Source organism: Leucoraja erinacea, chromosome 20, assembly GCF_028641065.1.
Source record: "Leucoraja erinacea ecotype New England chromosome 20, Leri_hhj_1, whole genome shotgun sequence".
In the NCBI taxonomy this organism is placed as follows: Eukaryota; Metazoa; Chordata; class Chondrichthyes; order Rajiformes; family Rajidae; genus Leucoraja; species Leucoraja erinaceus.
The window spans coordinates 21268654-21281113 of NC_073396.1; the positions used below are offsets into that span (position 1 = coordinate 21268654).

Sequence of the window (12460 nt, forward strand, 5' to 3'; positions counted from 1 at the left end):
AAATTATTCAAATCCTTTGGTTATTGAAAAATATAATTTAAACCAAAATGTCACTGTTAACTTTTTAAATAATTGGCGGTAAGTTTTACAATCATCAAAATACATTCAGAAATAGTAATGACTGGTGGACAGTGAGATTTTGTTAAGTGATATGGCACAGGAGTTTGGGTAAGCAAACTATTAAAGTTAATTATTATCAAAGCTAAAGTTAGCCAGGACTGCAAGAGGACACAAAGTCTTCCAAATATCTAGAAGCAGTAGATGAGACTGATTGCAATGGTGCAGGAAACCTTTCAGCCCATTAACTCTTTCTTACCATTTATGAGAAGTCGCCATAGTCGACTTTAAGGGTGTTAGGGGTTATGGGGAGAAGGCTGGAGAATGGGGTTGAGAGGGAAAGATACATTAGCCATGATTGAATGGCGGAGTAGACTTGATGGGCCAAATGGGCTAATTCTGCTCCTGGAACTTATGAACTTTGTCCTTGGTGACTGGTGCTTTTGAGGTAAATGCCCAAATAACATTGTTGTCCGTAAAGTAGATCAAGATGTTCATCCTCAATGTCAAGATGGGGATTGGAGTGGTAGTATGTCAGTAGGAGTAAGAAATCACAGCAACAAGCAGTCATACCGAGGCACGCACGTTTTGAGATAGATTCCTGGACTGAGCCTCAGCAACTGAGGGATTGCTGGCAAAAGTGGAATGGAAAAACACCCCAAAACTGAAGGAGTGCCGATTTCTTAGAGTCTCTGGAAGATGTGGATATCTTGACGAGGTTGTAGAGGATTTGAGAGGAAGGGAGATTTAATTTGAGAGTCTTTAATAGACCAGGAGGCACTGTTGGCAAGAAAACTCAGGGTAATGGGTGTAAAATACTTAGTGCAAGTTAGGTTGAGGGAGCAGAGGAAATTTGCAAGGGAAAACAGGCATTAAAAGACAATTTACACAATTTTATTATATTGTTTTAATTGTAGGGGCTTTTAACTTGGCCGGTCTGGCGAAGATCTGACAGCGCTTGTTACTGCAACCAACCTTCAGCTGAAAATTTAAATTCATCTTTAAATTGTGAAAAACTAGAATCGTGACAAACATATCAAATTTCCACCGAGCCCTACCTTTAATGTCAGGCAAGTTGATGTTCTTCAAAATGAGATGAGGACAGCTCACAGAACTCCCAGCGATTTCTAACACATCCTTCCTAGATTTCAATGCACACATTCATCGAGAACAACAACTTGTGTTTAACTCGCCTGTTTTACATTGCCAAATATCTCAAGACATATCAGTTAAAATTTACTTTCATAATGTTCCCGCGTCAAATGGGATACTTGGGGAAGGAATCGAAACCCTAAATGACTGCACAAGGGTCTTGACCGGAAACGTCACCTATTCCTTTTCTCTAGAGAAGCTGTCCGACCCACTGAGTTACTCCAGTTTTTTGTGTCTACCTTCGGTTTAAACCAATATCTGCAGTTCCTTCCTGCACGCCTATTCAGTGGCAGGAGTTACATTAGGCAATTACAATTACAGCTGCCAGTGATGGAATGGTTACATTTGGGGGTAAGACAAGGCTATAATGGGACCAGCTGGAATTGTAGGCTGGGAAGAGGGTAGGGAGCAGGGAAAGGGGAGAGTCATAGAGTCATACAGCAGGGAAACAGGCCCTTCAGCAGCCAACGTCCACATCGCCCTTCTAAGCTAGTCCTATTTGCCTGCCTTTGGCCCATAATCCTCTAAACCTTTTCTATGCATCAGACTAGGAGGGTTTTCAAAAGGAGAGAATTCCAAAAATAGAGACATTTTTCAAATCCTTTATAGGTCAGCCAATGTTGTAGATGGGAGTTGGGACAAATCCGAGTTAGGACAAAGGCACCAGAGTTTTGCATGAGGATGCAACTATGGAGCTGATCAAGACAGCATTGAAATAGTCCTGTGCAAGGGCAGTACATGACCTTTCAGTCCATTACCACTGACCAGCAGAAAATGGCATTACATTGTGGCCAAACATTTGTTCTTCTCCCAATCCCAATGTTGCATCTTCCTCTCCAACCCCACAAACCATTGTTTGCCAGTGCAATGTAGGTAAAAGCTTGCAGACGTATCACCACTAGAGTCACGTAACTACATCCAGCTAGGGAAGACTTCAATACTATAAAAACCCTCAGGTAACATATAAATGCCTCCTCATTCTGATGTATAAGCTAACCATTATATAAAGTAACAAATCCTTCAAAACTTGCATTTTAATTATAGCGTTTACATTTTCAGGATGTTCCACAGCAAATTAATTACATTTTGATGTATCTCTATTGTCGTTTTATAGAAAAAGTGGTGATATATTAATGCCAAAATATTTTTTTAATAATACCAGTTGAGGGAACTCTTGGCCAGAATATTAGGGGAGGTATTACTGCTTTTTTAAGAGATCATAAGCCCATAAATTCAAGGCAGTGTTTATGGGAGGAAGATTTGCATAGGAAGCTTCAAAGAGTCAAGCTGAGGCAAGAGAATAATCTGCAATTATGGCAAAGTGAAAGACAAGGGAGGTATAGGCAGAGGTGGTGGGATAGAAACATAGAAAATAGGTGCAGGAGTAGGCCATTCGGCCCTTCGAGCCTGCACCGCTATTCAATATGATCATGGCTGATCATCCAACTCAGTATCCTGTACCTGCCTTCTCTTCATACCCCCTGATGCCTTTAGCCACAAGGACAACATCTAACTCCCTCTTAAATATAGCCAATGAACTGGCCTCAACTACCTTCTGTGGCAGAGAATTCCAGAGATTCACCACTCTCTGTGTGAACTCTCTGGATGATACAGCACTTTAGAAGTTTAGATAGTCCTCCTCCCAGGATCGCAGACGCAGAGATAAATTTGGGAAGGGGGAGGTGTGGATGTGGCTGAGATCCCTCTGACCTCCAAGCATGTGTGACCACTGTGAGTGACCCTATACCTGTTTCTCCAGAATGGAAATTGGCTCACAACATTCTGTCTTGGGGGCAAGGCGCTATCACTGAGCCATAGTTGATAGTTCACAGCACCTGCAGGCAAAGTAAATGAGTCGAGAACCAAACATGAATTTTACTAACTGCCCTTTGGCTGTGCAGGAAGAAGTCACCACCCAGTAATTGTCTGATACCATATTTGCCTACAAACAGGCAGCTTACCTGGATTCAACTGAAAGTTGGCAATCTTGTAAGGTTGACATAGTAACCAAGCGTAGGAACAAAATGTGCTCTTTTAATCCTGCAGTTTTCACGGCTGAATCACCTCCAGCAGTGTCGCCTTTACCACTGTCTACTGACAGGAACATTTTAATAAAATTGTTCAAAAAGCGGAAAAATAAAGTCACACTTTGTCATTAATCAACCAAATTGGAAACTTACAGCATCGTAAATTGAACTTATACACTTTTTGCGTTGTGTATAACATTACGAGGGGTATAGATAGGGTGCATGCCCAGAGTAGGGGAATCAACAACCAGAGGACTTAGGCCAGGACTTGAGGGCCTGAGTTATAGCGAGAGGTTGGTCAGGCTAGATTTTTATTCCTTGAATGCGCAGGAGGATGAGGAGTGATCTTATAGAGGTGTAACAATCATGAAGGGAATAGATAGGGTGAATGTACACTCTTTTACTCAGAGCAGGGGAATCAAGAACCAGATGACACAGGTTTAAGGTGAGAGGGCAAAAATTTAATAGGAACCTGAGGGGTAACCTTTTCACACAAAGTGCGGTGGGTATATGGAGGTACGATAAAAGCCTTTAAAATACATTTGGACAGGTATGGATAGGAAAGGTTTAAAGGGATATGGGCCAAATGTGGACAGGTGGGACTAGTGTAGATGCTGTATTGTGTTCAGCATGGGCAAATTGGGCCAAAAGGCCTATTTCCACGCTGTACGGCTCGGACCCTGTGTAAGAACAAGATTCCAGATCGATCAATTATTTTCCTGGATAATTATAGTGTAAGCTACACCGATCTCTGCATTTGCCACCACTATTTAACACAGGCCAAACCTAAAGCCTGCCAGTGCCATGGAACACAAGCGTACAAGTTTGTATTGTGTGGGATTATAGCAGTGGTGCTTTGAGTTAAATTGCATGTTCATGGCTTTCATGGGTTTATGGAAAGGCCAATGACTTAAGAGTTAAGTTACAGATGACTTAAGCGTTAAGAATCTGGCATAGGGCATTGCTGGCCTCTGCCTAATTGAAGGGAAATCTCCACAAGAACCTGGGATTAATTTACAGCAGTTCAATCCATCTTCTTCCCTGTCTATGCTTCCTAGATGGTCCAGTTTTGTATTTACATGTTCCACTGAATGTGGAATGACTAATTTCAATAATAAACTTTAGTCTGTGAAGTTTGGCCTAAAACATTTAGAATGGATTTGCTCATGGAAATATAGCAAATAGTGAAAGGCCCGGATGGAATGAACATGGAGAGGATGTTCCCACTAGTGGAAGAGTCTAGGACTAGAGGCCATAACCTCAGAATTAAATGGCATACATTTAGAAAGGAGATAAGGAGGAATTTCTCTAGTCAGAGGGTGGTGAATCTGTGGAATTCATTGCTCTAGACAGTTATGTAGGTCAAGTCGATGGATATTTTTAAGGCACAGATTGACAGATTCTTGATTAGTTAGGGTGTCAGGGGTTATGGGGAGAAGGCAGGAGAATGGGGTTGAGAGGGAAAGATAGATCTGCCATGATTGAATGGCGAATTTACCTCCTTAAGATAGACACAAAATGCTGGAGTAACTCAGCGGGACAGGCAGCAACTCTGGATAGAAGGAAAGGGTGACGTTTCGGGTCGAGACCCTTCTTCAGACCCTTGCTCCCCATCTGTGATTCTTGCTCCACAGTGGAGTAGACTCGATGGGCCAAATGGCCTAATTCCACTCCTAGAACTTATGAACATTTACAATAGCTATACTATATATAGTATGCTGATCCACATTTACATTCCACTTTCTCCACCATGACTTCAATTAGCCATCCACTTCCATCCAAATTGTAAAATGCCCCATAAATATTGAAATAAACCTTCAACAAGATATTCAAGTAGGAATGTGCACAAGTAGTATCAGCAAAGTCTGAAAATGCTGATACGTTTTGTATAACCAAATTTGTCCATTGATAAAATTTTCTCTGAACTGACAAAGCGTTTTTCCACATGCTAAATAGCACATTAGCCCGATGAGGTAATCAGGATGTTGAGTGTTGATTGATTGAAAGATACAGATTGAAAGATATAAGGAAACGGGCCTTTATGGACCGAAAAGTCACATGGACTGAGCTCTGGCAGGCTGAACCACAGCGCATCAAGTTCCTGGTCCAGGCAGTCTATGATGTCCTGCCCAGCCCATCGAACCTCTTCATCTGGGGCAAAGCGGAATCTCCAGATTGCCCGCAATGCTCAGGCAAGGGGACGTTGGAGCACATCCTGAGCTGTTGCCCAAAGACTCTTGGGCAGGGCCGGTACACATGGCGTCACGACCAGGTTCTCAAACCCATTGCAGAAGCCATCAGCATGGTAATCAGCAGCTGTAGACGAGAACGCCCCACCACCCAGATGATCACCTTCGTGAAGGCTGGAGTGCAGCTGCCAAGAACCACAGTAGCCAGGAATCCTGGCGACTGCGCAGGACAGGCAGCTTTCCGTAGACCTGGTGAAACAGCTGAAGTTCCCACAGCACATTGCCACAACCACCCTGAGGCCAGATATCCTCCTGGTCTCAGAGGCGACCAAAAACATCGTCTTGTTGGAACTGACAGTGCCGTGGGAGGACCGTCTGGAGGAGGCCCACGAGAGGGAGATGGCCAAATATGAAGAACTGGTCATAGACTGCCGCAAGCAGGGCTGGAAGGCAAGGTGTATGCCCATCGAGGTTGGCTGCAGAGGTTTTGCAGGGCAATTGCTCTACAAAGCCTTGAGTGCACTGGGCATCAACGGAGTGGCAAGGAGAAGAGCCATCAGGAACACCACAGAGGCAGCGGAGAAGGCCTCAAGATGGCTCTGGATCAGGAGAGGAGGTCCATGGCGAGGAGCGAATGCCACCTGAACACGAGTCGTGGTCTGATCAACCACGGCTGGGTCGCCTGGGTGAGGGTGTCTGAAGTTGAAAGATCCGAAACACCCAATGACCCCAGGTTACATCACTGATGATGTGTTCAGGAGCATCTATCGATGTATTTGTATCAGTCTGTGATGTTTGGCGTGAAATATTTAGAATGGATATAGAAGGATGAGGGAAACTTGCCAAATAGTGAAAGGCTTAGATGGAGTGAATGTAGGTCAGGATGTTTCCACTAGTGCAGGACTAATAGAAATGTGTAATACATGAACCACTTTTGACCATGAAGCATGTCTTGTTGTTGTGTACGATTGGTCAGCTTTTGATATGAGAAAGGGTTAAAATATAGCACACTATTAATTACACATACAGTCCCTGTTATGGTTAAACAATGCAACAGTACATTGACTCTAGTTTGGTGAATAATATGTTTGCAAAAAAGGCTGCTTCAGAAAAAAATAGACCCTTAAATTACAAATTGAATAAAAAACATTTTAAAAGATGACAAGTATAAACTCCACATAAAGTCAACAGAATCGTCCAATGTTTCAAACTATATTTGTTAAATACACCATTTAATACAAATAGTTTATCAATGCCATCACATAAATTATGGAGACCTTTGATTCACACTCACTTTTGCCTTATAGCCCTGTCCCACGATACGAGTTCATTCCAAGAGCTCTCCGGAGTTTAAAAAAAATCAAACTCATGGTAAGCACGGAGAATGAACGTAGCGGGTACGTCGGACCTCGGGGATGTCTCTTAGCGGCTCGTAACGCTAACAGCAGGTACTCGGGAAGACTCGCTAACGGCAGGTAAGCACGGGAAGACTCGTGAAGATTTGTCCGCGAGAGCCCCGAGTACCGACGAGTGGCCATTACCGTAAATCTCCAAGTTTGAATCAGGGCAAACTCGAGAGAGCTCTTGGAATGAATCCGTACTGTGGGACAGGGCTTTAAGCTCAGCAAAGAAAATAAAGTATTGAAAATCAAGATCCAAATAGTACTTATTATTGCTAAGGCCCTACTTAAGTTGTTGAATGAACTTCAGAAAACTCTGCCTGAGTTGCAAATAAAGACAGGTAATGATGTGAGAAAAGTTAAGATTATTTTTGGTTAATCGTGATAATTGGCCATGTTCAGAAAGTCTGGAAGATAGAGATCCCTGGATTGACTGATGATGAGGCAGGAACCCAGGAATAATCAGGACAGAAGGCAGATGGAGTGGGAATTTAGTTCATTTTAGTTTAGAGATACAGCATGGAAACAGGCCCTTTGGTCCACCGAGTCCACGCCGATCACCGATCACCCGTTCACACTAGTTCTGTGTTATCCCACTTTCGCATCCATCCTCTTCACACTAGAGGCAATTTACAGAAGCCAATTGACCTACATACCTGCACGTCTTTGAGGTGTGGGAGGAAACCAGAGTGCCCAGAAGAAACTCACGCAGTCACAGGGAGAACGTACAAACTCCACACTGACAGCATGTGAGGTCAGGTTCGAACCCGGGTATCTGGCGCTGTGAGGCAGCAGCTCTACCAGCTGTGCCACTTTGCTGCCTGGGGTGCCAGTGATTTTCTGAATGGCGTGGTTGAGAGAGGGACAATAGGCTTCCTGCAGTCGAGGTCTAATTTTGTGGGATTCACAATTTCAAGCAAAATTACAATTTAAGTAAGGCTTAGTATACTCTAGTGTATCTAGTATATCTCTAGTGAAACCAATCCTTTGGGTGAATGGATTCAACTATTTTTGCTTTTTGGACAAATATTCTTCATCTTTCAGGGGTGATTGGATCACAAATGTTTCCAGTTTATTGACTTAATATATACACTCCAAATACTGTAAAATAACCCTTCACAAGAACACAGAACAATAAAGGACAATTCATTTACCGCCAAGGGAACAAATACTGTGTGTGAACTGAAAGCAGCAGCAAGGGTGAGCAATATTGGCCCTCATGTTTCTCTCATCCTTTTTAAAGAAGAATACCCACCTTTTCCTTAATACGGTGAAGAAAAAATATCTATACATCACAAATAAAATGAATAATGTACAACACCAATAATTAATTCAATCAAACAGCACAGACATTGAAAATAAACGTCCTAACATGATTTTTTAACATGATTTTCAAATATCAGGTCCTAAATAATTTAATTCTCCAGTTCTCCAAATTCCCTGATGTTTGCTTCAGAAAGAATGTACAGCATACACACACACATACCATTCAGCTCAAAAAGTCTATCACATTGCTGATGCTCCATACTAACCTCCTTCCTATCCTTCCTTAGTTAACTCCATGAACAAAGCCTCTCTTTCTTTGGTGCCTCCCCAGCTTCCACTTCAATGTAATATCCATTAAAAAAAACATGCCAGCTCCATCTTACTATGGCATGACAACAGTGAGAATCGCGTCGATCAAGTGGCTTAAAGAGATTATGTTATTGGTCATTCTTGGTACTTTCAAGGCCGGACTCCCCACCGCCCACCCCCTCCCCAATCCAACTTTCCCCAGTGACATTGAAGTGAAGTGTGAGGTGATCCATTTTACAAAAATCTTTTTATGAGGCCCGGAGCTGGCTGGTAAGACCGTGATGGAGACTCACATAAAGCCACGGAAAGGCTAATCCTCAGCTTCAAGGGAAGCACAAGTTTATGAAAATGTTTTAGCCATTAGTATCTTGTGTCAGTTACCTCTGTAGCCGCTTCCAATAATACCACACCATATGGTGAAAACATTCACCACGACAGAAATGTATTCAAATTAGGTGTAAAAGGTTTAAATCCTATTGCTGTGTGCTGCAACATGCAATAATGTTCAACATAGGAACAATCTCTAACACCATTTCGGGTGGGGAGGTGTGGGCATACAGTAGGTCTGAACAGTAACTGTCGAACTGAAGCAGGAAAGAGGAGTCATTTCTGTGAGCTAAAATCCTCAGATGAAAATATCTTCAAAGCTTCCAAAGTAGATTTGAATGCTGTTTATGGGTCAGTGGTTCAAGAGGACAGGTTGTTCCTACCACACTGCTCTCATCCTCTGTAACTTGATGTGCCTAGGTACTTTGATACCACAAGGCAATGTGTGCAAAAGAAAATGCTTCAACCATTAATAAAACAAAGCCCAAATAGATCTATATGGAATCTAGCTCCGCCAGACGTTAATGGCACTTCACTTCTCCAACTGTTGCATTACACCTTTCTGAACATTACTGGAAATCCTCTGCCTCCCAAGTGCTCCAATTGCACACTCAAGGATAATATTCCTGCACAATCTGGGGTGATTCTAGCACGCTGCAAGTTGGAGAGAATGGGAAAGTCCATCTGTGCAGGTCTGGGTGTAAAGCGGGGGATGGGGGGGGGAAGAGGTTGGAGGAATGTCAACACAGCGGCGTTATAAGCAAGCACTGGTCCATCACCATAAGAAACATCTTCAAGGATGGCAGGTATTTTCTCAGAACTAGCGATTCAATAAAAAACAGGCTAGATAACGGGGAAACCAAAGGCTTTAAGAGAAGGCAGCCACCAATAATATTCTATTTGGATAGTAGTCAGTATGTGATAATTACTCCCACCGGAGTAAGACCGGGGAACAATATGGGGGCAGTGTGGGAGGGAAGCATTGGAAAACCCTGCAGGGAATAACCAAGAGTGCGATCAAAGCTTGTCTGGAGCATAAGCAATGGATAGACCAGTTGGGCCAAGTGTCTCTGTGCTGAACATTGTAGACAAACACAACAATAATGTTGGTGCCGATATGAACGTAATGTCACATTGCATCATTCAGTAGTTAATGCACTTATCAAGCATCCTCACTTTTGTGGTCGGCTGGAAGCATGAGATAGTACTTGATGCTACTACCATCCATAACACTGGATACCTGACCTTATACTGATCCCTGTCAGAATCCCCAGTACTTGCCTGCTCCTCAGAGTGCTGTCAAAGATTGGCAGTAATGAGAAAGATTCAACTTTAGGCAAACCATCATATTAGTTCTCCTATATTTGTGAGATGGTCTGCAAATTGAGAGAGGAATAATGTTTCACGCCATAACGTTAACCATTTCTCTCTCCAACAATGCTGCCTGACCTGCTGTTTCCACCAACTGGTTCCACCAGGAACCAGTTCCATTGTTTCACTGGGAATTAGGCCATGCTTGTGATTTCTTTCATCCTCATACAGACGTGTGAACAGGCACCACTGCGGAGCTGGGATTAATGTTAAAATTGGGCCTTCCATGCTGACAACAGACTGGATTACCGACACATTACTCTCTGGTCTACGCTGCACTGGAGTGAGAACCAGCACTGTGCTGGATGTGGATATGTCAGTGACCATACAGTTTAAACGAAGTGCGCTACATTCTTGTTACTGGATTTCAATTGGTGACTGACAGTTTGCTGCCCCAAAGTGCAGAATAACAGCAAACACAGCTAACACTACAACTCTACTCACTGTGGATGTAGTGGCCAGCCTGGGCAAGATCAGTCATTGCCCGGACCAATCACCACGGAAAACAGAACATGCGACGTCGTGACACAAACCATCAGCATTTGACAGCATTTTGATTGAGCTCCTGCTGTTCGACTGATAAAATGTTTTTAGATTTAGTGGCCGTGCTTCCATTCTGGGTAGTCAGCTTCATCGGTTCATTGTCGGCTGCTTTGGGAACACTACTGTGTGAAGGGTCCATCGAGTTGGCTCTGACTGTAATGTGATCCCAGCCACCCTGTAAGGTGACAACAAATACAACAACAAAAATGTTACCTCGAGAGAAGAAACCATGGAGAGCTAATCAATGAAAATCACATGCAGTTAAAGATCACTAAAGTTCTGTAAATGACAATTTAAAGCCCTGGGATTATCCAAGGTTCTGTGTACAGCACCGTCGATGACCAATGAGTCCACCGTGTTGATGCCTTCATTCTATATGAACTGAATTTATGTGCCTGAAGAAGGGTTCCGACCCAAAATGTCACCCATCCTTTTTCTCCAGAGATGCCGCCTGACCCGCTGAGTTACTCCAGCACTTGTGTCCATCTTCGATGTATGAACTTTTCAATTACAGAATCGCAGAAGGAGGCAATTCAGCCCATCAAATATTTACTGGCACTAAACAAGAGCTATGCAGCAAGACCTACAAGCTGCATATGATGTGCAGCTGTGTTTACCAGCCAATTGTGCTGCTGCAAGTATGAATTTCATTGCTCCATTTCAGTACATAAGTCAATTAAACACTCCCGAGTCTCAATACCTCGGCTCTTGCCAAACCCTACAAATTATTTAACAGATGATAGGCACAAAGTGCTGGCGTAACTCAGTGGGTCAGGTAGCATCTCTGGGGAAAAAGGATGGGTGACGTTTCGGGTTGGAGCCCTTCTTCAGACTAAACCATTATCTGCAGTTCCTTTCTACAAATTCTTTAACAACACCCCTTTGAGTGTTACAACATAATCCACCCCCAGTACTGTACCCAGCAGTACTTTCCAAATCCAGATCCACGTGCTGTGTGAATAAGATTTTCCTCATTCTTTTTCTGACCACCTCCATTCCATGACCCCTGGTTCTTGATTCCCCCCCAACAATAGGAACAGCTTGCTCTATAACTGTCGTGGTTTTAAATACTGCATCAAATCCTCTCATGATTTCCTCGTTCAAGCAGAATAACCATGGCCTCTCATCCCTCACCCCCTGAAGTCATTTTCTACACCCAGACAAAAATTTTACCCTTTCCCAAAGTGTGGCGCCTAAAAATGGACACAACTTCCTCGTGGAGGCCAAACCGATGTTTTATAAAGTTTTGCCGTAACTTCCTTGGTTTATTATGAGAGCCCACACACTGTGTGCTCGGGTTTAGCCACTCTCTCAACCTGCCCTGCAACTTTTAATGAATGGCACAGGATACTCCTGCATCTCTTAGCCCTTATCCCCTTCATAGAACTTGATTTGAACTTGATTAGTAAGGGTGTCAGGGGTTATGGGGAGAAAGCAGGAGAATGGGGTTGAGAGGGAAAGATAGATCAGCCATGATTGAATGGCGGAGTTGACTTGATGGGTCAAATGGCCTAAATCTGCTCCTATAACTTATGATCTATTTTTTCTCTATTGCCTGTATTCATTCTACATATCAAAACATAACACTTTAACATTTCTTAGTATTACATTTCATTTGCCATTATATTCCATTTGCCACCAGCCTTCCCATCTTTCCTTGATGTATACCACTCTTCCTTACAGTACAGTCTTTGGGTCAGCTGCATAAACTATTTCCATTCTCCTCTCCGTTTCTGTATTTTTATTTTCAAGTATAAATCCAATTGATTTTCCAAAGTTACCACTACTTAAAACTATTTCAATTTCCTCTTTAATTTTT

At 42.9% G+C, this 12460-nt stretch overlaps 1 protein-coding gene across 1 annotated transcript in view; it reads right to left on the reverse strand.

Moving 5' to 3' along the window:
- Window positions 1-93: 93 nt before the first annotated feature.
- The window catches only part of tecpr1a (tectonin beta-propeller repeat containing 1a), a 72467-nt gene continuing 60100 nt past the window's right edge, over window positions 94-12460 (reverse strand). Inside the window, exon 25 of the mRNA XM_055651584.1 lies at window positions 94-10816. Coding sequence (XP_055507559.1) covers window positions 10634-10816 — 183 coding nt within the window. The 3' untranslated portion in view covers window positions 94-10633. The remainder of the gene's footprint in view (window positions 10817-12460) is intronic.